Source organism: Astatotilapia calliptera, chromosome 11, assembly GCF_900246225.1.
Source record: "Astatotilapia calliptera chromosome 11, fAstCal1.2, whole genome shotgun sequence".
Lineage (NCBI taxonomy): Eukaryota > Metazoa > Chordata > Actinopteri > Cichliformes > Cichlidae > Astatotilapia > Astatotilapia calliptera.
This window is the reverse complement of record NC_039312.1, coordinates 4,070,465-4,095,502: the sequence shown is the minus strand read 5'-3', so window position 1 is coordinate 4,095,502 and position 25,038 is coordinate 4,070,465. Positions and strand designations below refer to the sequence as shown.

At 39.3% G+C, this 25,038-nt stretch overlaps 1 protein-coding gene across 1 annotated transcript in view; it reads right to left on the bottom strand.

Moving 5' to 3' along the window:
* Positions 1-21,450, bottom strand: part of tgfb2 (transforming growth factor, beta 2) — a 40,174-nt gene extending 18,724 nt beyond the window's left edge. The window contains 3 exon segments of the mRNA XM_026184189.1: positions 2,743-2,906; positions 20,756-20,945; positions 20,947-21,450. Coding sequence (XP_026039974.1) covers positions 2,743-2,906; positions 20,756-20,945; positions 20,947-21,102 — 510 coding nt within the window. The 5' untranslated portion in view covers positions 21,103-21,450.
* Positions 21,451-25,038: the final 3,588 nt, after the last annotated feature.

The window sequence follows — 25,038 nt, the reverse complement described above, 5'->3', positions numbered from 1 at the left end:
TGCAGTTTGATAACACAGCACAATGCTACAGATGTCGCAAAACCAGTCAGTATCTGGTGTGGCCACCATTTCTCTCACAATGGTGCCTCACACAGTAAGGAAAATGGTGTGCAGTGGGCATAGAGTTGATCAGGTTGTTGATTGTGGGCTGTGGAATGTTGGTGAACTCCTCTTCAATACTTGTACAAAGTTGCTGAATATTGGCAGGAACTGGAACATGCTGTCATATATGCTGAGCTGAGCGTCCCAAACAGTCTGGGGAGTATGCTGGCCATGAAAGAACTGGGATGTTTTCAGCTTCCAAGGAATTGTGTACAGATCCTTGCAATATGGGGCTGTGCATTATCATGCTGTAACATGAGGTTATGATCATGGATAAATGGCACAACAATGGTCCTCAGGATCTCAACAAGGTATCTCTGTGCATTCAAAATGCCAACAATAAAATGCACTTGTGTTCATTGTCCATAACCCCACCGCCATCATGGGCCACTCAATCCACAACGTTGACGTGATCATGCTGGATGTGGAGGTCCTGGGCTGGTGTGGTTACATGTGGTCTGCGATTGTGAGGCCGGTTGGATATACTGCCAAATTCTCTGAAACGCCTTTGAAGATGGCTTATGGCAGAGAAATGAACATTCATTTCACAAACAACAGTTCTGGTAGACATTCCTGCAGTCAGCATGCCAATTGCACACTCCCTCAAAAGCTGCGACATCTGTAGCATTGTGCTGTGTGATCAAACTGCATATTTCAGAGTGGCCTTTGATTTGCGGCAGTCTAAGGCACACCTGTGCCATATTCATGCTTTCTAATCAGCACCTTGACATGCCACATCTGTGAGGTGGGATGGATTATTTCGGCAAACGAGAAGTTCTCACTTACACGGATTTAGACAGATTTCTGAACAATATTTGATAGTAATGGGTCCTTTGTGTATGTCGAAAATGTTTCAGATCTTTAAGTTCAGCTCATGAAAAATTGCAGCAAAAACAGAAGTTGCGTTTATATTTTTGTTGAGTGTAATTGAGTGCTTTAGACCTACAACCAACATTCCTTTTACTGATAAAGTCCTTTAAAATCCCTGTGTCTGTGAAAGGAATCAATTGTTTGAAAAGTTTCAGTTAGCACAAAAACGGATGTCCAGTCAGTTACTAACAATCTCCTAATGGCGCCAGACAATGGACTGTCTCTATTAGGGCTGGGTATCGTCACTGATTTCTAGAATCGATTCAATTCCGATTCACAAGGTCCCGAATCGATTCGATCCACGATTCGATTTAATTCGATTTAATTCGATTCGATTTAAATCTGGGAAATTTTGACAGTCAGAAATATTATAATTCAAATCAGTACATTTACATATTTTTGTATCAATAAAAAGGAAGCTGACACACGCAAGACTTTATCAAAGGTGTGAGCATCACAGCAGATGCCTTTGTGTCAAAGTAGCTGAAGATAAAACACAGAAAAACATGAAGGTGATTTTCCTGGCCTGGGATTTTATAAAAATATTCTGCAGTACATCAAAAACGAAAGAAAACCATTAATCAACATATGAACATTACCTCTGAAGTTACAGCGGTTTTATTAGAGACACGGTTAAGCGTTTTGCATTTTGAATAATTTTAAAAAGTTTAAATTTGTTCAGTATTGAACAGCAGAAATGAGGTTTTCTTTTCGGAAGAATGTAAAAGGGAAAAAAACAGCGGCTGACAGCGCTGTAAACTACGGTAGACTGGTGCGTAACAAGCAAGCGAATAATGAAGAAAGGGAAACTGTTCTTGAAGTACAGAGAGAGAGAGGGGGGGGGGGAGGGAGAGAGAGAGAGAGAGAGAGAGAGCTGTGCATCGCGGTGGAAGCAAAACAGTAAAAGTCAGAGTGAATTCATGACGATTTTATGTGAATCGTTTGGATCTTCTTTTGCTGCTGGTTCGGTCAATATTGTTTGGAGAGAGATCAAACTAACAGCTTTAGAATCGGCGCAAAAAGGGCGTAAACACAAAGCGCGGACCCGCCGAAACATCAGGATCAGCGAGCTGTCGGCTTTCAGCCCCAACCGTGAGAAAGGCGACATCTAACTGATTATGATCCGCGGGTCGCACTGTGTGTTTAAGTCTATGTGCAGAATCCGTGTACCTGCTCTCATTTACTGTCTTAACTGTTTGGTGGTTCTTGAAATTTTGTGAGATGTCACCAAAGATTCTGGCATTTCAAGCAAAATAAATTTATATTAAAAAAATCGATTCAGGATTTAAATGAATCGATTTTACGTTATCCAAGCCAGAATCGATTTTAATCGATGAATCGATTATAAAAACCCACCCCTAGTCTCTATGCATGTCCTGCTGGATCATTGTTGCTTTTGACACCAGTAATCGCAAAATTGAATTGCACTGGAACAACTGAGAATAAAAACTATACTACAGTGATTTGAGTCATATTTATTGGATTAATTAATTTTTAAAATTTAAATGATGAGCCTTCCACACACAAAAGTTAGTTATACAATTCCACAGGGCTCCCATTCTGATAATCTCATTATACTAATCATTAAGAATCTTCAAAGTTTATGAAAAAGAACCTACAAAAATCAGAATATATTTTTTTGCAATGTAAAAAATCTTTGCATTTTAAAATTATATTAAGCAATCCTTCCTAGTCTTTATAAAACACAAAGCAACTCATATTTAGGAAATATGGCATAATGAATGTTACTCCAGACAAAAGTGTTTGTACCTGATAGAGCTCAATTCGTTGCTCAGACACTCGGGCCCCAGGGTTTTGAAGACGGAAGATCCTGAGCTCTGCCTTCACCAAGTTGGAGGCATTCTTCTCCATAGAGGACACATCAAAAGTCAGCCGCCGGAAGTAAGGGCTGAAGAGTGTAGGAGAAATAACATCTGCAAAAAAATGTAAAGGAATTGTGTGAATAAGGATTGGATACTTAATGACTGCTAATGGAACGCTTGCTTTGGACTGAGGCAGTCAATTCCAACTACTAAAATGAAACTACAATTAAGGAAAGACATCACAGCCTGAGAGGGTTGTGGGACTGAAGTTCAATGGTCCAATCCCCTACTAGTCAAGCCTGCTTGAGGAGTTCTTCAGCAAGACATTACAAAATTGTCACCACCAATTAGTGTTAGTTTGCATCTGATAAAGTGTTGTAAGGGGTGCTTTCAGTGGTTACCAGACAAGAAAAGTGCTGTATGAATGTTAGTGCATGTACCATTTACAACTGCGCCCACAAATTACACATACTTTGTCATTATCTTCTAAACACAAGCAGAAAGGGAGGGGCAGCAGTCTTCCATTGTATTAATCAAAGACACAGCCAAGGCATACCAGTGGCCAAGGGAATAGTGGGTGCTATGGCAGGTTCCTTTGCTCTTACTAACAAGAGCTATCACCTTGTCCACCCCTAATCTTTCAAGATTAATGGATTAGGCAGGATAACTTGGTGGGACAATGCTTAGTGGTGGGCTCACAACAGATAGGGACATGTAGTGTCTGTGCTGCACTCAGTGGTGATGCTAGGTTGATGCTGACTTCGGGGTGGGTCTTCCCTCTAGACTGGTTAGAGAAAATCGGCCACAGATTTTTTTTCTCCCACTTGTGGCACTAGGGGTAGCAGTAGGCTAGGCCAGATGGCTCCCTGGCCTAAATGCTTGATTTAGACTTCTCAGGAAATCTACATCCAAACTTAGATGGTAACCAGAATCGCCTTTTAATCCCTATACTGCAACGTTACATTCCAATTGTTGTGGTATGCATCAAACTGACATGTAGTTACATTTCTCAAGAGTTGCACACCAGGCTACGTAGAAGCTTGTGGCGAAGGGTTAAAATGGGACTCCCAGTTATGGCTTAAGTTATGACGTAGATCTGATGCAGAAATATAATTCACACGTAAATGAAGTGAGGCTGGTTATTGCAGCTGTGGCCAGTTGCTTAATTATGCCTCCCCCTGTCTTTGAGAACAATAGTATAGTAAGCAAATAACCAGCTGAAAATGCAAAGGGAAATACAAAAAGAACTAAAAAGACATGGTGTTGCACCAAGCTGAACACCCCTGTGTTGTGTCAAGTTTCCTCAAATCAGGTGAACCAACACAAAGCCTACTACAGTCATTACAGTGTGTTGCTATTGATAAAGATGTTGACAAGGGCAGCTTCATTAAAACATTTAATTTATTAATAAAGTCAACTGACTTCTCTCAAATATAAATAAACCCATTCATTATTTTAATTACACCTTTCTGGCATACAGAAAATAAACATTTAATAGTACTTCTTCAAATCTTCTTTGCTCCTACCATTTTTTTAAATGTTAGTATTTATATGTGGACTATGTTACTTTTTGAGAAATGTTATTACAATTGATATCAAAAGTGCTGTAACCACATCTAAGAAAGTCATGAACCTATTGTTTACTTGCATTTCATGTACCATTACAGTAGAGGACACCTACCTACAATTCCCACACAAGTCAGCTATCTTGTTGACAGTGCTGCAGCCTCACTGTGTATGACACTCAATACTGTTGGTCCCTTTGAAAAAACAAGCATTGAATCAGAGAAGACCAGATTCTTGGTACAACTCAGAAGAGAATAGAATAGAATAGAGAATAGAAAAACAGTAAAGAGTAGCTGAAAAGCATGGACAGATATATTTTGTGGCTGGGCTTTTTCCATAAGGAGTGTCCCTTTCATGGCACAAAATTTGGGGGGAAGAGTATTTAAATCACATAAATATGATTTATGAAGATTAGTGTTAAATGTACTATTTTTCTGTTTAGTGTTAAACCTACAAAAGTTTTGGTTCCAAGAGTATATGGGGCTTGTGACATTTGAGGTGTTTTATTTATTGGGAATGAGAGTGGGAAATGTTTTCAGAACTAGTGCATAATAGTCCCAGGCAGATGGTGCAATGCTTTGAACATAGTCCAAAAATTCGACCCTGCCCTGTAACTCTTCACTGAGTCCTCACCTTGCATGTTTAAGTCCCTTTCTGTTCCTCTATAGTAATACTCATATTTTACTGAAACCAACCTTAACTGAGATGTTGCAGTTTTTTGTCACATTTCTACACAGAGATCAGTACAAAATTAAAACATATTTCCTCAGCAGAACAATTTTCATGTGGTTTCTTTCTTTTGGTTACTACCTTATTCACAAGCTACTCAGTGTGGAACTACCACACTGGGTAGCTCCACATTTGATATTGCAGAGAGCACGCCCAAACACGCAGATCGTCCCAAGCAGCCAGGAAATCAGATTTTTTCAGACATATCTTAAATTGAACATCATATTGACAACCAGGTTGGGTCATGGTTGGATGTCCAAATTGTGGGCTTAGTTTAGAAAACTTATGTCCAGAATTGGTCATGGAGCAACGGGCCCAATATAGAAATGATCCACGTATCTATCTGACACATCCCATGTTTAGTGGGAACGACCTTGATGACCTCTAATTTTCTGTTTCTGAATTCAGATAAAACTGAGATTATTGTATTAAACTTAGGCATAAAAGATCTCTTAGGAGTATGGCATCTAACCAGATGCTTACTTTGGTTGGCATTATAACCTCCAGTAACAATGAGGAATCTTGAAATTGTTTTTTTTCCTACAATGCGCATATTAAACAAATGCCTAGGAACACTTTCTTCCATTTTTGCAATATCTCTAAAATTAGAAACATCCTGTCTCAGGGATGCTGAAAAACTAGTTTATACATTTATTATTTCTAGGCTGGACTACTGTAATTCATTATTATGAGGCTGCCACAAAAATATCCTGAAAAGGCTTTGGTTCATCCAAAATGTAGCAGCAAGAATACTGACAGACTAGACAGACTGACAGACTAGAGAAAGCATATTTCTCCTATCCTGGCTTTTCTTCATTAGCTCCCTGTTAAATCCAGAATTAGTTTAAAATCCTTCTCCTTGCATACAAGGTCTTGAATAATCAGGACCCATCATATCTTATATTAATCTATTGAAAGTTGGTGCTACTAATTCCTAGAGGTGTTCCAACTCTTGGCTTTATAAAGTGAATTTCCTGATTTAAATCGATTTTAGTTTGAATAATGCTATATTGATTCATTAATTCTAAAAACTAGTGCTGTCAATAGATTTGAAAAAATAAAAAAATAAAAACTAATTAATCTCACAATTTTCTGTAATTAATCACAATTACTTGATCAAGAGCATGGTTGCAGTTACATTTTTTTTAACTTTATATTTAAGCTTGTAACTGACATTTATGCAATATAAGGAAGTAAATGCAGAATAAACACAAAGAATGTATGCTTAAATTCAAAGAGAATTTGAATAGTTTTCTTTAATCTTTTAGCACAGGTTCTCTCCTGTGAAATACAACTTTAAAAAAAAAAAGTACACACAAATATATAATATATATTAGTGCTGTCAAACAGTTAAAATGTTTAATCAAATTCATCACAGGGTTACTGTGGATTAATTTTGATTAATCACGATTAAATATCATTCATTTTTATTCTATATTAATCACATTTCATTTTGCATGAGCAAACAGACTGGAGAAAAAAGGGAAAATATATGCACTTAACATGTTTATTGAACATCTTGAACATTCATGTTAACAAAAAACTCTGACAGAGAGAGTGGATAAATGTTTACACTCTTGGGGAGGCACTTCAATGTCCTTGAAACGAGGAACCAAAGATATACTCTGGCTGCAACATTTTGGATTAAATGTTTTTAAGACATCCTTATAATAGTGACATACAATAGTCCAGGCCAGAAGTAATAAACGCATGAACTAGGTTTTCCACTGGTTCTTATATAGCTCTTTTCTATTCTACTTGAGCGCTCAAAGTACTTTATACTTATCTCATTCACACAAGGACTCTTTTCCATGCTTAAGTGCTTTAACATTCAAACTCCAATAGACGTATCAGAGAGAAACTTCATGTTAGTATCTCGCCCATGATTTGACATACAGATTGTAAAGTCAAAAGACACGTCGTAGTCTCACTCCAAGCGCTTTATTCTTTACGCCATCATACACCACGTACACAAAACAACAACTCCTCGCGGGCAACAGTACTCTCGCGATATAACAGAAAATAACAAGTTAACAATCTCCCTCTTTCTTTTTTAAAATAAAAATATAAACACCTCTTTAAAACATTTGCATAAATATATATGTAAACAAAAAAATTGTCAACATTGTTGAACATTCAGAAAACATTTCAATGTACTTTACTTAAAGCATACTATCACTGCACAAAATAAACAATAGTGCATTTTAATGCAAAGAAAACTTCGTAAACAAAGGATCACAGTATCCAGAGTCCTTCGTCTAGTGCTTTTAGGAGGGTTAAAGGTGAAACTCCCTTTTTTGTCAGACAATCAGCAAGTTGGGATTTGGAATCTGACCAACAGTCTGATTTCCTTGGCTTGTATGAGCTCTTTTTGCTGCTCATTTCTAGCCTCTGTCTCTTCTCTGTAACCTGCTTAGTGGACTTGAGTGCATCAAACAAGGAATGATTGTCAGTCACACAGATCAACAGAAGAGCATTCAGACTAGTGTTATCAGTTGTAAGCTCAGAAAAAAGTGTTGCCTGGAAGACTGCACTGTCTATTCCATCTGACATGGCAAGAGTTTCTCCTGCCAGTGTACTTCTGACCACACGCCTGATTTTTTTAGACTGTCAAAAGAGAGGACAAAACTTTCCTCCTTTACCCATAAGGGCAATTAATGCCCCTGCTTGAGTACCGCCATCAGGAAGGTTGCCAAATGATGCGACACTGAAAACAACCAATCCTCACTGTTACCCAAGTGCTGAAACTTAAGAGTCACTTTCTCTGCCTTAAGTTTACGGATAACTTTGTTCACATCATGAATGGACTGCACAGTTGCATCTTTAATATTAGATGCCAGGCTGTATATGTCAAACATAACATCTGGCCTCGTTTGTTTGGCAACCCACAAAATCTGTCCTATTTTTGACCTGAATTGCTCCCGTTCTGTTTCACTTAAGGAAGCATCCCCCTGTACAGCCCATGCTGCTTGTAACTGAACCGGTTGTAGGTTGTCAATGTAAAGTTGTTGATGCACCTCTATTACATCATTAACTGTACAAATGTCCATACCAACATAAGAAAAGCTGTCATATAGCCCGTCGGGCTATATGATAACCCAACGGGCGGGGCTGAGACAGATTTTGGTCGCCCGACCGGAGATATCGCTAGCTCCGGGACGTCGGGCTAGCGATTTTGCGAGCCCTGTAGCAAGAAATTAAAGTGTGCAGCAAAAACACTAAAAGGAAAAAGGGTTTGGTATTGTATAGCAACAAGTTACTAGAAGGCAGTATACACACACATCACAGCATGGCAGACAAATATTGGCTCAATAAATTAGGCCATACTTGAGACACAGCCAAAAACAAAGCTCCAACTCCCATGTAGCATGAGAAATGCTCCCCAGCCCAGGCTCAGCCTGAGCATCAAACATCTTCCCCCCCATTTCCCCAGCACTTCTGCAAAAACCATCATCTTACACCAGACTGGTGCCATTGCTGTAAACAATGCATTGTTGGAGGAAAATGTAGTATTCTTAACTCTCTCACTCAATCTCCCCTTTTCTCTCCCTTCTGTTTTGCAATGCTGGCTGAGCAGTTCAAATAGCAATAGCATTCACGTCCTGCATGCTAGACCATGACTTAACAAAAATGTAGTACAAAAAAGTATGTGGAGCACACTGCTAGTAATTCCTTACATTTCCATTATGCCTACTAGCCAATTTGTATTACTTGTAGAAAGTTGCTTGTTTTACCAAATATTACAATTCACTTTGTGGTCTGTCAGTATTGGATACTGTAGGGAAAGCAAAACTACAAAGTTGATAGAATTTAGAAAATACATGTGGGTTAGTATTTAAGAAAAATAGCCAAAAGGTGTTGGGTCACAACATCATGGCATAATGGCAAACCTTGGCATTGATTCTCCTAGTATCTGTAACTCTACTCTAGGGATCAAAAAGTATTATTTTAGAAAATTTTACTTCATGTTGTAAAAAGATAATTATAAGATAAGATAAGATAACCTTTATTAGTCCCACACGTGGGAAATTTGTTTTATGAGTTTACTCTTGCTTTACTAGATTGTGGGGCTTGCCACCGCTCTTGTGGGACAACCAATTAAAAAATATAAGATGAAACACAGTTTTTGTTTTTAAGGATATGAGGACATGAACCTTTTTCAGCTTCTGAAATGGAACAAGCCAGAAAAAGTTTCCTCTTCATCTTTGTATAACGGTGCATGTGTGTGCATGACCCATAACTATCGTAAAACGCTACGACCGGAAGTAGACACCTTTCGCACATGCGGGGTACCGATCGGGTTTCTGGTACGGATCGGGTAGTGACAGCGCTCAACACCAATGACTGTATAAAAGATGGACGACGCGACAGCTCCCAAAAATGAAGCCAAAACATCTCTATCGCCCCCTGGTGTCTGGCTGCAGTATAGGTCATAAACCCCGTCTCCTCCATGTTAGCGATGGGATTGGGGTCAGACTAAAATTAATTAATTCTTCTCAGAAATTTTTTTTCCAAAGATTCTTTCTTTTGTTTTCAATAGTTCTCATCACGCTGATTTATGTCCAAGGGGTCTCCTCTCACATAAGTTTGATTCTAATTCCTACCGCGGTGATGTTAAATTGGGGTGAAACGTCATCATAACAGCTTTGACTGGCAGCTGCAGTCACGGAGAAACTTGCGTATCTCTGTTCGGGAATAGCAGATAGAGCGTAGGCTCTGAGAGGAGGACCAGCATTTACATTACGAAAACATGACCGACTGTTTTAAACTGACAGCCTGAGGTGTTCTTCAGTAAACTGGACTACCCGACAGAAGGACCCGAGGCCCCGCTGCACTTTTTCGGTAAGTTAAACGTGTTTGTAAGCTAATCCGTAACTACCGTCCTTAGCAAGACCTCACTAGCTAAAATGAGCACTGAGGTTCGTTTAGCTAATCTGTGCAGGTGAATGAATTTACCCTGACTAAAGAAATCAAGAGAAACTTTTATTACAAGTATTATACTGTAAAAGCAACAGGCTGCACTCTGCTTCAGCTCCTGTGCAGAGCTGAATATTAAATATGTGCAAACAACAGTAGATTTTCAGTCTCTTGCCACATCTGTAAAGACAGTAACATTTTTTTAAAAGCTTGTACTTCAGTAACTCCTCATTAATCAGGAACTATGGATTAAAGTACTGTAGTGTACTGTAATACTGAAAAGAATGTAAGAGAAGAACTTCAGATCCTGAGTGTGTGAGGACAGAAGGATCAGCTTTATTTCAATTTTGAGGGATAAAATTTAGATTTGAGTTTGATGATTCTGTTCTCTTTGTGATTACAGGAGCTGCCCTCACATTCAGACCTCAGCACCACCCAGTGACAGCAGACAGATCATCCAAAATGTTCACATGTTAACTGCAAAATTAACTGATGAAAACAGTACAAAGGTTAAAGTACCATACAGGGAGTGCAGAATTATTAGGCAAGTTGTATTTTTGAGGAATAATTTTATTATTGAACAACAACCATGTTCTCAATGAACCCAAAAAACTCATTAATATCAAAGCTGAATGTTTTTGGAAGTAGTTTTTAGTTTTAGCTATTTTAGGGGGATATCTGTGTGTGCAGGTGACTATTACTGTGCATAATTATTAGGCAACTTAACAAAAAACAAATATATACCCATTTCAATTATTTATTTTTACCAGTGAAACCAATATAACATCTCCACATTCACAAATATACATTTCTGACATTCAAAAACAAAACAAAAATCAGCGACCAATATAGCCACCTTTCTTTGCAAGGACACTCAAAAGCCTGCCATCCATGGATTCTGTCAGTGTTTTGATCGGTTCACCATCAACATTGCGTGCAGCAGCAACCACAGCCTCCCAGACACTGTTCAGAGAGGTGTACTGTTTTCCCTCCTTGTAAATCTCACATTTGATGATGGACCACAGGTTCTCAATGGGGTCCAGATCAGGTGAACAAGGTGGCCATGTCATTAGTTTTTCTTCTTTTATACCCTTTCTTGCCAGCCACGCTGTGGAGTACTTGGACACGTGTGATGGAGCATTGTCCTGCATGAAAATCATGTTTTTTCTTGAAGGATGCAGACTTGTTCCTATACCACTGCTTGAAGAAGGTGTCTTCCAGAAACTGGCAGTAGAACTGGGAGTTGAGCTTGACTCCATCCCCAACCCGAAAAGGCCCCACAAGCTCATCTTTGATGATACCAGCCCAAACCAGTACTCCACCTCCACCTTGCTGGCGTCTGAGTCGGACTGGAGCTCTCTGCCCTTTACCAATCCAGCCACGGGCCCATCCATCTGGCCCATCAAGACTCACTCTCATTTCATCAGTCCATAAAACCTTAGAAAAACCAGTCTTGAGATATTTCTTGGCCCAGTCTTGACGTTTCAGCTTGTGTGTCTTGTTCAGTGGTGGTCGTCTTTCAGCCTTTCTTACCTTGGCCATGTCTCTGAGTATTGCACACCTTGTGCTTTTGGGCACTCCAGTGATGTTGCAGCTCTGAAATATGGCCAAACTGGTGGCAAGTGGCATCTTAGCAGCTGCACGCTTGACTTTTCTCAGTTCATGGGCAGTTATTTTGCGCCTTGGTTTTTCCACACGCTTCTTGCAACCCTGTTGACTATTTTGAATGAAACGCTTGATTGTTCGATGATCACGCTTCAGAAGCTTTGCAATTTTGAGACTGCTGCATCCCTCTGCAAGATATCTCACTATTTTTGACTTTTCTGAGCCTGTCAAGTCCTTCTTTTGACCCATTTTGCCAAAGGAAAGGACGTTGCCTAATAATTATGCACACCTGATATAGGGTGTTGATGTCATTAGACCACACCCCTTCTCATTACAGAGATGCACATCACCTAATATGCTTAATTGGTAGTAGGCTTTCGAGCCTATACAGCTTGGAGTAAGACAACATGCATGAAGAGGATGATGTGGACAAAATACTCATTTGCCTAATAATTCTGCACTCCCTTGTATGTGCTGTAGTGAAAACTGCAGCTGCAGTTGCAGAGTTATTCATACCAGAGTAACCAGAGAGGATCATATATTTTTAAATATATAACTTTCTACAGGACTGAATATAATATCTTTATGTAAAAGTCCGGAGCCTCTGGGGAGTATTTACAACATTACACAAACCAAAGGTCTCCATCACAGTGTTCATGAAATGCTGGGTTTATCCATCTCCCAGGGCAGGCCTACGGAGGAGTGCTGAAGATTTCCCTGTGAGGGAGCTGCTGGTGAAGATCATGAGTCCTGCTTGATCAATGCGATGAGCTTCAGTGTTCCTGGTGTTTCTTAAATGAAGCCTCTCTCAGTGGGTTAACAGAACTTCTGGCACAGGACAGCTGTCATGAAAAAAAGGGAAGAAGTTTCTCCAAACCTCTGGACCCAGGAAACCCAGCTTGGTCCTGATGGTCTCCCTCACTAGTTTCTCTCCAGGGTGAATGTAGCTGTTGATATGGACTCTATTATTAAATGAAATGAACAAATTAGACTACACTACTGAAACGTTCTGCTGATGTTTTTAAAGTTTCCATGTTACCAGGATGTAGACGGCTCTGAAGATTTAAACCGTTTTAGATCCATTACACTAACAGTCTTATGTTAATATCTCAAAGGACAGCATTACATTTTTGATATTAACAGTAACTCTGGGCCTCGGGAGAGTGTGCAGCTGAGCTTATCGCTGTCTAAAAATGGATTAATAAAAAAAACATAAGAAGTGCTGAATCCTTCAATAATACAGACTATTAGAGTGACAGGTGTGTAGCATCCTAACTAGCTAGCAACAAGCCTCCAACACAGTGCGTATGCTAGCGGCTAATCTAGCAAAAATTAATAACAGGGTGATTTTAGAACTATAAGATGAAAAGCTGTGTGTCTTTTTTTTTTTATATAACAGTGACATGGTTGTATTTACCTTAATTAAACGAGTCGTCAGTCGCGGTAAACCAGCAAAAAAACTCGAGCCGCCGGGCTACGTAAAAAGTGTAGGGGGGCGTGTTTGCGGTCACGTCCAGCGGGTGTGTGGGCGGGAGCGTTACACAGTCGCTCCACCTCAAGTCACTACTGCGCAGACTCTGGCTCCAAATTTGCAAGATGGCAGCCTCCACAAGCGGGATATTTTGGCTTCATTTTTGCACTATGGGAGGAGGCGGTGTCGCGTCGTCCGTCTTTTATACAGTCATTGCTCAACACAGACAGCATCGTCAGAAGAAAAGTTGCTAAAATAAATAAAAAATTTTGTATTGTTCAATACATATGCGTACCGAACCGAAAGCACTGTATCGAAAGGTTCAATATCGATACGAGTATTGTTGCACCCCTAGTAAATGGTGGAGTGATCTAGAGCAGAGTCATGGACATTACTTTTAATTTCTATTTTTATTTGGTTCTGGGCAATCAACATTATCCAGAACCAACAGTTTCTCTATTACTATCAATAACTCGCCGGTCTCCGTTTCTTCTTCTGTGAAGTTTGGGTGTCATCCTCAACAGTACTCTATCTTTTAATTCACACATTAATAATGTCACTCGGTTTGCATATTTTGAATTGCGCAACATTAATTGTCTCCGTCCTTTTCTTACTCCACGTGCCACTGCCATTCTTGTTCACAGCCGTGTTACTTCTTGGATTGATTACTGCAATTCACTTCTTGTTGGTCTTACTCAAAAATCCATGCACAAGCTCCAACGTGTCCAGAACTCTGCTGCCCGTATTATCACCAGGACCCCTTCTAATTACCACATCACCGCTGTCCCACAGCTCATTGTCTCCCGGTCAAATATCGCATCAATTTTAAAATACTTTTGTATACATTTATGGCTATTCATCGTTTCTCTCCTCCATATCTCTCTGATTTGGTTCAGATCACCATTCCATCTCGGGGTCTTAGATCTTCTTCTTCTCTCGCACTCTCTCTTTCCCTTTTCCCTGTCTTGCCACCATGGAGAGCAGGGCTTTCAGCTGCTCTGCTCCTCGACTCTGGAATTCCCTACCTCCTGACATAAGAAATATCACTTCCTTCTCTCTTTTTAAGTCTAGACTCAAAACTCACTTGTTCAAAATAGCTTATCCCACATAACCTCACCACTCTGCTATTTTAAATTTGTTTTATATTTTATGCTCTTATGATTGTGTAAACTGCTTGCTTTTATGCTTGTTTTTATTATTCTGCTGTATACAGTGTCTTTGTGTGTTCTGAAAGGCGCTTTCAAATAAAATGTATTATTATTATTATTATTATTATTATTATTATTATTATTATTATTACTACTACATAAGGCCATAAGCATGATGGTAAAGTGAAAACAGCATCCAGGGCAGAAACAACTGCATTATGCTGCTAATACAACCTCGGCTTATGCAAACAAAATGAACAGACAGCATGCTAATGCTAAGCTAGCCAAGAACTCAGAGAACCCAAAGATTTGTGACATTTGGCATGTTTGGTGTGTATGGTTAGTGTGCTGTGTAGTTGCTCTTTCTGTTTGTCAAACAATGAGGCCTACACCTACACCATCCTCCCTATTCTGGTATTTTAAAGAGTACTTAGCATAAATATTAAGCAACCTAACTAATAGGGTTCCAACTCCCAGCAACAACAAAAATAAATAAATAAAAAATAGGGAACCACCCCTCACGCTCCACCTCATGATGCTTAATCGACGTAATCAACCTTAATTTGATGCAGTGTGAAAAAAAATGCACAGAAATCAATTATTTTTCAAGAAATATTAAATAGATTCAACATCTTTCTTCAACAAAATTGCAGACTGCACAGATGGTACCTTCCCAAAGGAAAAAGTACTATAGCTTACTAGGGTATATATATTAGACTTAATAGTTACTATATACAGTAATTGACTTCTATTCATTTTACATCAAATTAAAACTTTGGGTGTCAGATAATTATTTATTAAAAGCTAGACATTTTAAATGAGAATAAGAAAGAAAAGTATGTCTTTGTGCCCCCTTTTCCCTGTTAATGCCCTATCGGCCCCCCTGGCTAAACTTTGCTAGATCCGCCCCTGCACAGTTACCAGCGTCAGCTACGTAGAAAAAGATCCTGGAGTAGAAAGTAATATTAAATACATTCTAACAATAGCTGATCAAGCTTAAACGTGCTGCTGTTGTTCAGCCGCTGGTTTCCTCTTTCTGGTGCAAAGTGGGCCAAAAGCAAACTAGAGACACTGACTCGCGACAGAAAAGCCGATCAGCTGATCGTTAACCAGTTTCATGATTGAAGTAGCAGCAGGAGAGTCAGTCGCTTGTTAAGCTTAACGCAGGAATGCTTTACAAACATTCAGAGATGGACTTACACACTTGCTTTACTTCTCTCGGGATAACTTTGTCGGAGATGAAATGCCGGGTTGCTAGCGAAGCTCCAAATGCTATCCAGACCACCGACAGGTCCCGCATGCCACAGCCGCTCTATCACGTGATGCATACTGCTCCGACGTGCTAACGTTCTGAGGTGAGTTACGGCGTGTTGCAAGTTTTGTGAGGTGCTTTCGTGATATTTAATGGATCGGATTACATTTTTTTTATTTTTCTCCGATATCCGATCCAGTAATTTAGGTCAGTATCGGACCGATACCGATACGTAATATCGGATCGGTCCATCTCTAGTACACATAAAATGGGTTTAAAGAAATTATGTACAGGTAGAACGCAGCAGCAAGCACAACAAAATTTTTGGGCCATTCGTGTCCAGCAAGTGGGGACAGTAGCAGATGCTGTTTCTTACATAAAAGGGTTTTAACAATCCCACCACTGAAGGTGACAGTGCTATCCACAGCACTACTGTGTTACTCCATTTGTACAATTAAACTTGAACGCATAAATGTTATTTTTTTTCAACTAGTCATTAGCACTGACAATTTATATTTATGGGAAAATCTCCTGGGAAGTTGTTACCTTGATAATCCTGTCAATAATAAGTTTAACATACAAAGTATGTTTTTGTTACCCTACTTGACTAAATCATTCGTGTGTGTGACTGAATATAAACTGTAGTGGTCAGAGTAATGCGGGTAACATTCCACCTGGATGGTAAATGCCAAATTAATAAGTTAACAGACTAATCAATTATCACTAATCTATCATGAAATCCTGAGAGAATCTGGTCATATATTTAGTTAATTATTTGTCTCAAATTACAGTTTTAGCCCTAAGATAAAGGAAGGAGGAAGGAAAATAAACTTGCATGTGCAATATGTACATCAGGAAGCAAAACATATCAAGTTCAATTAGCGACATGATGAAGCGAACAAGAAGTCCAGTAATTTGCTTGTTTTTGTGCCACAAGTTCAAGCTCACAAATGTATTGTGGCCAGCTGACTTGGTATCACGTTACTCAGGCAAACAATAAAGCTCACACTTGACGCTGTCGTTCGAGTGAGAGACTAAACTTGTGTCAAGCCAGCCTCCAATTCGAGACTTGCCGTCAAGCCAGCCTCCAGTTTGTTTTACGTTCCCTGTGTATTCAAAGTATTACGGGAATGGATGTGGAAACCGGATTTCAAAATAAAAGCCAACTTCGAGTGAATTAACAGATATGTTAAGAACATAATAACATATAATTTAGGCTTTTTTTTTTCTTTTTTTTTTTAACAAACTCTAATGTTAGATCTATATGACACAGCCTTGTACCCCAATTGTGCCCTGTCACTATCAAGGCCATCTTATTTTGGATTTCAAAGTAAAAGCCCTGTGAATCTTCATTTTTGAACTACTCTTTCAATGACTTAATAATGCTCTTAAAAGCAAAAGTCGTATTTCCAAATACTATTTGAACTTTATATCAACACTTTCCAACCACAGTCTTTTTCACAGTGATACCATATCAATATCAAGTCAGTCTGATTTTGCCTTTCATAGTAATGTCCCTTTGAAATTGCCGATATTTGACTTAATCTTTTAACGATTCAAAATGATCTAAAATGCAAAATTCGTGTTTCCACAGGGTAATTCCACCTTAGATCAACAGTATACAGCCCCACAGTGATACCATATCAATATCAAGTCATTCTGATTATGCCTTCCAAAATAAAAGACTTTTTAAATTGTCCATAATTGACCTACCTTTCAGTGATTTCAAAATGCTCTAAAATGGAAATTTCCTGTTTCCACAAGTTAATTCCACTCCAGATCAACAGTATACAACCTCACGATGTTACCATATCAATATCAAGACAATCTGATTTTGCTTTAAAAAATAAAAGCATTTTCAAACTGCCCATATCTGACTTGATCCTGGAACAATTTCAAAATGCTCTAAAATGGAAAATTCCTGTTTCCACAGGGTAATTCCACTCCAGATCAACAGTATACAGCCCCACAGTGATAACATATCAATATCAAGTCATTCGCATTATGCCTTCCAAAATAATGGCCTTTTCAAATTGTCCACAATTGACCTACCTTTCAGTGATTTCAAAATGCTCTAAAATGGAAAATTCCTGTTTCCACAGGGTAATTCAACTCCAGATCAACAGTATACAACCCCACAGTGATACCATATCAATATCAAGTCATTCTGATTATGCCTTCCAAAATAAAAGACTTTTCAAATTGCCAAGATACGACCTGCTCTTTTAAAGATTTCAAAATGTTCTTAAACAGAATTTTGCTGTTTCCACAGGATAATTTCACTTTAGGTCAACAGTATACAGCCCCACAGTGATACCATATCAATTTCGAGTAATTCTGATTATGCCTTCCAAAATAATGGCCTGTTGAAAATGCCCATAATTTACCTAACTTTCAGTGATTTCAGAATGCTCTAAAAAGGAAGATTTCAGTTTCCACAGGGTAATTCCACTTTAGATCAACAGTATACAACCTCACGATGTTACCATGTCAATTTCAAGTCAGTCTGATTTTGCTTTTCAAAATAAAAGCTTTTTCAATTTGCCCATATATGACTTACTCTTGGAGCGAATTCAAAATGCTCTAAGATGGAAAATTGCTGTTTCCACAGCATAATTCCACTTTAGATCAATAGTATCCAACCCCACAGTGATACCATATCAATATCAAATCAGTCTGATGTTGCCTTCCAAAATAAAAGACTTTTCAAATTGCCGATATACGACCTACTCTTTTAACGATTTCAAAATGCTCTTAAATGAAAAATTCATGTTTCAACAGGACAATTCCACTTTAGATCAACAGTATACAACCCCACAGAGATACGATGTTAAGATCAAGTCACTCTGATTTTGCCTTCCAAAATAAAAGTATTTTTTATTGCCTGTAGACGACCTACTCTTTTAACGATTTCAAAATGCTCTTAAATTGAAAGATGCTGTTTCCACAGGATAATTCCACTTTAGATCAACAGTATCCAACCCGACAGTAAAACCATGTAAATTTCATGGTGGTCTGATTTCGCCTTTCAAATTAATGGCCCGTCGAATTTGTCCATATGTGATATACTCTTTCAATTATTTCAGAATGTTTTAAAAATGAAAATTGCTGTTTCAACACATATTGGGTTTTCATTTTGAAAAGCAAAATCAGACTCAATTGATTATGACAGAATTGAATCATAAAGATGATGTAAAAGGAAGCTGAAAAAGCTTTTATTTTGAAAAACAAAATCAGACTGACTTGAAATTGACATGGTAACATCGTGAGGTTGTATACTGTTGATCTAAAGTGGAATTACCCTGTGGAAACTGAAATCTTCCTTTTTAGAGCATTCTGAAATCACTGAAAGTTAGGTAAATTATGGGCATTTTCAACAGGCCATTATTTTGGAAAGCATAATCAGAATTACTTGAAATTGATATGGTAACATCGTGAGGTTGTATACTGTTGACCTAAAGTGAAATTATCCTGTGGAAACAGCAATTTTCACTTTTAGAGCATTTTGAAATCTTTAAAAGAGTAGGTCGTATCTTGGCAATTTGAAAAGTCTTTTATTTTGGAAGGCATAATGAGAATGACTTGATATTGATATGTTATCACTGTGGGGCTGTATACTGTTGATCTGGAGTGGAATTACCCTGTGGAAACAGGAATTTTCCATTTTAGAGCATTTTGAAATCACTGAAAGGTAGGTCAATTGTGGACAATTTGAAAAGGCTTTTACTTTGGAAGGCATAATCAGAATGACTTGATATTGATATGTTATCACTGTGGGGCTGTATACTGTTGATCTAAAGTGGAATTGCCCTGTGGAAACAGGAATTTTCCATTTTAGAGCATTTTGAAATTGTTCCAGGATCAAGTCAGAAATGGGCAGTTTGAAAATGCTTTTATTTTTGAAAGCAAAATCAGAATGACTTGATATTGATATGGTAACATCGTGAGGTTGTATACTGTTGACCTAAAGTGAAATTATCCTGTGGAAACAGCAAAATTCTGTTTAAGAACATTTTGAAATCGTTAAAAAAGTAGGTCGTATATGCTCAATTTGAAAGGGCATTTATTTTGGAAGGCATAATCAGAATGACTTGATATTGATATGGTATCACTGTGGGGCTGTATACTGTTGATCTGGAGTGGAATTACCCTATGGAAACAGGAAATTTCCATTTTAGAGCATTTTGAAATCACTGAAAGGTAGGTCAATTGTGGACAATTTAAAAAGTCTTTTATTTTGGAAGGCATAATCAGAATGACTTGATATTGATATGGTATCACTGTGGGGCTGTATACTGTTGATCTGGAGTGGAATTACCCTGTGGAAACAGGAAATTTCCATTTTAGAGCATTTTGAAATCACTGAAAGGTAGGTCAATTGTGGACAATTTAAAAAGTCTTTTATTTTGGAAGGCATAATCAGAATGACTTGATATTAATATGGTATCACTGTGGGGCTGTATACTGTTGATCTGGAGTGGACTTACCCTGTGGAAACAGGAATTTTCCATTTTAGAGCATTTTGAATCGTTAAAAGATTAAGTCAAATATCAGCAATTTCAAAGGGCCTTTACTATGAAAGGCAAAATCAGACTGACTTGATATTGATATGGTATCACTGTGAAAAAGACTGTGGTTGGAAAGTGTTGATATAAAGTTCAAATAGTATTTGGAAATACGACTTTTGCTTTTAAGAGCATTATTAAGTCATTGAAAGAGTAGTTCAAAAATGAAGATTCACAGGGCTTTTACTTTGAAATCCAAAATAAGATGGCCTTGATAGTGACAGGGCACAATTAGGGTACAAGGCTGTGTCATATAGATCTAACATTAGAGTTTGTAAAAAAAAAAGCCTAAATTATATGTTATTATGTTCTTAACATATCTGTTAATTCACTCGAAGTTGGCTTTTATTTTGAAATCCGGTTTCCACATCCATTCCCGTAATACTTTGAATACACAGGGAACGTAAAACAAACTGGAGGCTGGCTTGACTGCAAGTCTCGAATTGGAGGCTGGCTTGACACCAGTGAGACTAAGTGTGTAATGGTAAAGTTACAAGGCAACACACAGCCTCGTGAAGAGTAGAAGCGACCGATATATAAAAAGTGTAGCTTATTTTTAATATTAGCACTACCTGGTTTTCCTTACACTCTCCCAGCACAGCGTGATGGAGAGGATTTTCCAAAAGAATCACAAACACGCGTAGCAGCGGTATTCGAAGTTGTGCCTTTTGGCCTGAAATGGCATCAGTGCGGGCACACAGACTTACTCTCTGACGGGTAGAAGCGCTGCATGTCGATCTTATGCACCTCTTTGGCGTAGTACTCCTCCTCGCTCCGCTGCCGTTCGCAAGTCGCCGCCCGTTCGTTCGCTTTTTCTTGCAGTAAGTCCCGGGTGCTGTTATAGATAGAGACGATGTCCCGGGACACCTCCTCGGGTTCGGGGAAGTCCTCTGGGGGGGGCTGCGAGTTTCAGCTTACTCAGGATCTGCCCTCGGATGGCTTCGATGCGTTTTTTCTTGAATTGATCCATGTCCAGCGTACTGCACGTAGACAGACTGAAAGCCACGGTGGCTATATCCAAAGTAAGGAAAAGGCACACGAGATACACGTTCATTTTCTCCACCAGCGTATTCAAATATCACAATAAATAATCAGGAAACAAAATCAAGAGCACTTTGCCTTTGAATATCGCCAAACAGATATATTCCTTTATCAACGATCAAAGTGGAGCATTTACGAGTAAGCTGGTACCGAAAAATTATTTGAATCTCGAACAGTTCGTTTTAACCAATTTTAGCAGTGTACCGGAAAATCCATTCAACTGCCTCAGTCCAAAAAGGAATCCGTTACTGTGGGACAGCGAGGGTCTGCTCCCGGCTTGTTTAATCGTTTAAGGGGGTGAGGAGTAAATCTGGTACTGAATGTGTCCAGATCGCCAACCAAACGGATCTGCAATAGCCCACACGGATTTAAAAAAAAAAAAAAAAAAAAAAAAAAAAGAGACGAAGGGGAGCCTAAAACTGAAGCGCTATCTTCAGCGAGCCTGAGTATCCGAACGCTCTTCTCATCGCTCTCCTGGAATCCAAACAGTCACTCTGTCACACTTCAGCGCTTTGATGGTCCAGACAGATAAATGGGTTTACACTAGCATCAAAACTCGAACGTGCTCTTAGCAGCGCCACAAACTTAAGCTGCCGCCTCGAAGTCGAATCAAAAATAGCTCCAGTCTTGTTCTCACAACGCTAAAGTCTTCCTGCAAAAGCAGAGCACTTCAAAAAAGAGAGAAAGAAAACAATAAACCAACAGCAAAAAAAACTCGGAGGTTGTTCTTGGTACGACTGCAGAGCGTCTCCCTTCAGCTCATCCAGCTGGAGGAAGGATCGTTTCTTATTTACAAATGCTAAATTGTTAGTAGTGGCTGTTTACTGGACCATTTTAAGGGACTGGTCGTACAGCGTGCTACCCCTTCTACCAGCTTTGAACCACAGTTATCGTCCTCACTTTTCAGAGCAGGATATGCTTTCAATTCCAGGTCAACAGACGATTTGTAGTAAACAGGAGTGTTCGTTTTGCACAGTGGGACAGCGCGGCAACAGTACTCTAATACGCTGGCTCATCACAGGTCATGAATGCGGGGTCTTATACCCGGGGTTCTGTCCTTTCTAATATGGCCTGGGCATGTGTACATGGGTCCACGATCTGTTACAATAGACAAATTGATTTTTTTTAATTATTATTTTTAACCAGAATTTGACTCTTAAACTTTAGATATTGAAACCATACATTTTCAAAAACACATATTATCTTAATAAAATTGCATAATGAGATTAGTGGTTTTTATTTCCAAAATCAAAAGCAGAAATGGGGTTGCCAAATGACAGGAAAAAAATAAGAGCTGCATAACTTAAGAAAAACATCATGGAAAATTGATTGGTTCTTATATAGTAATTTTCTATTCTACCTGAGCACTCAAACCCTTTGTACAGCATTCACCCATCTGTGCAAGATTTTTTTTTTCTTCTATGCTTATTGTTATTAATATTTCTATTTGACTTTCTATTTAAATGTTATAAGGTATAATACTCCCACACTCCAATGGATGCATTGGTAAGCAACGTGGGGTTAGTATATTTAACATGCAAACTAGAGCAGCCAGGGATTGAAACAAAATGACCTGTGTAAGGACAAGAAAGACACTGTGGACAAAACAGGAGCCATAAGCCCAGGCCTAAGTCTCCGTGATATGTTGGAGATTAAAACAGACCTCACCCCCATGCAACTTTGTACCACGCTGAGGGGACACTACAAGGAGGATAGCTCTACTGACCTCTATCATCGGCTGCTAAATATCACTCAAGGAAGTAATGAGTCCCCACAGAACTTTCTATTTAGGGCAACAGAGCTGAAAGAAAGACTCCTAACATCATCAAGGGAGCCAGGGACAGATGAACAATACAGTGTCGAACTGATTCAGAAAAAGTTTCTGCGAGCCGTTGGCACAGGTCTGATCAGTGACAATGTGAAATACCAGATCAATCCCCACCTGGATGATCCAGCAGTCACTGACGATGTGCTGATTGCAAAGACAAATGAAGCGGGCCAGCCTTGAGTGGGAGAGGCAACAAAAATTCAGAAAGACTACCCGAGAAATGAAAGTAAGAGAGATAAAAGCAGAGGCACAGTCAGTGCAAGAGGCAGCAGTTGGTGCAGTGGGTGGGCAAGACCAGCCATTCTCCACCTCGACAAAAGGTAAAGCTGCTAAAGCACCAGCAACAGTGACTCGGAAGGAAACTGAGCTGTTTGAAATCATCAATCAACTAAAAGGGGAAATAGATGAAATAAAAGGAGTTATTTGTGAGTCGCACCGACCTTCTCCCTCACACCGCCCAAGTCTCAAACGTGGCTGCAGGGATTGTCAGGACAGCAATAGAGGAGAAAACTGCGGCCACTGCTTCAAATGTGGACAAAGTGGGCATTTGTCAAGGGGATGCTGCACCCGGAGAAAACTTCCAGACAGGGAAGATCAAATTGGTATGTCAGCTAGCACGGTGAACCCACGCTACTTTTCAGCTACTAAACCAAGGTGAGCAACAACAAGATGTTCACAAACTCTTGACAGACAGTATAAAACATTTGGAGACAAAAGTAGCAGCTGTCACACAAGATAAGAGGAATGAAGCGGTCTCTATCAGCCTCCTCTCCCCAAGACAAAGAGCCCAGCTCCTCAATCTTATTGGGAGGAAGCACATGATCACCTGCCTGCTTGAGGGAGTAAAAAGCACAGCATTGTGGGACACAGGATCACAGGTCTGTCTCATAAATGAAAACTGGAGACAACAGAACATCCCACACCTCAAAGTTAGGAGTTTAACTGAAATCATTGGGCCTGGTATATTAGATGGGAGGGCAGTAAATCAGACACAAATCCCATTTTCTGGGTGGGTTGAAATCAAATTCAGGTTGCCCACAGAAGAGGCTGCGCAGTTAGAGCTTCTCATGCCAGCTCAGGAAGGTGGGGTGGCGGAGGAGGCAATAATTGGCTTCAATGTGATTGAACACATGCTAGAGAGGGGAATAGAGTCACCTCGTGCTGTAACAGAAGCTGTTAGCACAGCATTCTCCATTGACTGTAAGAAAGCTGAGGTCTTTATAAAGGTGATGAAGAGTGGAGACGATGAGGTGAGGGCAGAGTGAAAACTGGGAGTGAATTAATGAGCATCCCACCTGGTCAGACAAGAGTTGTCAAGTGTAGTGTGAGAGCAGGCCCACTCCCAGCAGGTCAGGATGTCCTGTTCGAGCCCAGTCCCTACTCCCAGATGCCAGAGGGATTGGAGGTGCAAGAGAGAGTTGCCAGGGCTGGACTGGGACAAAAAATCGGCCCGGGTATTTTGACTAGAGATCGCCCCCCCCCAGGTATTATAGGAAAAGCCATAAAGCCTTTGAATGAAAACAGAGGCTGTTGTGACAGTGATGTACACTTGTTTTGTTGGTATATATATGATTCCTATACATTTTACGTCAGATTAAAACTTTGGTTGTAAGCTTCAGATAATTATTTAATAAAAGCGAGACATTTTAAAGGAGAATAAGAACGTATATCTTTGTGCCCCCTTTTCCCAGTTAATGCCCTACCTGGCCCCCTGGCAAAACTTTGCTAGACCCACCCCTGCACCGTTACCAGCTGTCAGTGTGGATTTTTTCCCCATATTTCTAACATATCAATTAATTTTGTTGTGATTTATTATCAGCCAGACCCATATTTGCTTTAAATGACAAATTTATTTAAGACAGAGTGATTTATGTAAGTCTGGGATGGTACGTGTTAACAGCCGCTCATAGATCCTACCTGCAGGATCTTCTTTTCGTTGATATTGCTGTTATGACTGATGAAGCCGAGCTGGTGAGTTTCTGTGTTAACTAAATAACGTGTTAAAGATACAAATATGACTATTACCAAACTGTACTGTCATTAATAGTGTTGCAGAGGTGTGGACTCGAGTCACATGACTTGGACTCGAGTCAGACTCGAGTCATTAATTTTATGACTTTA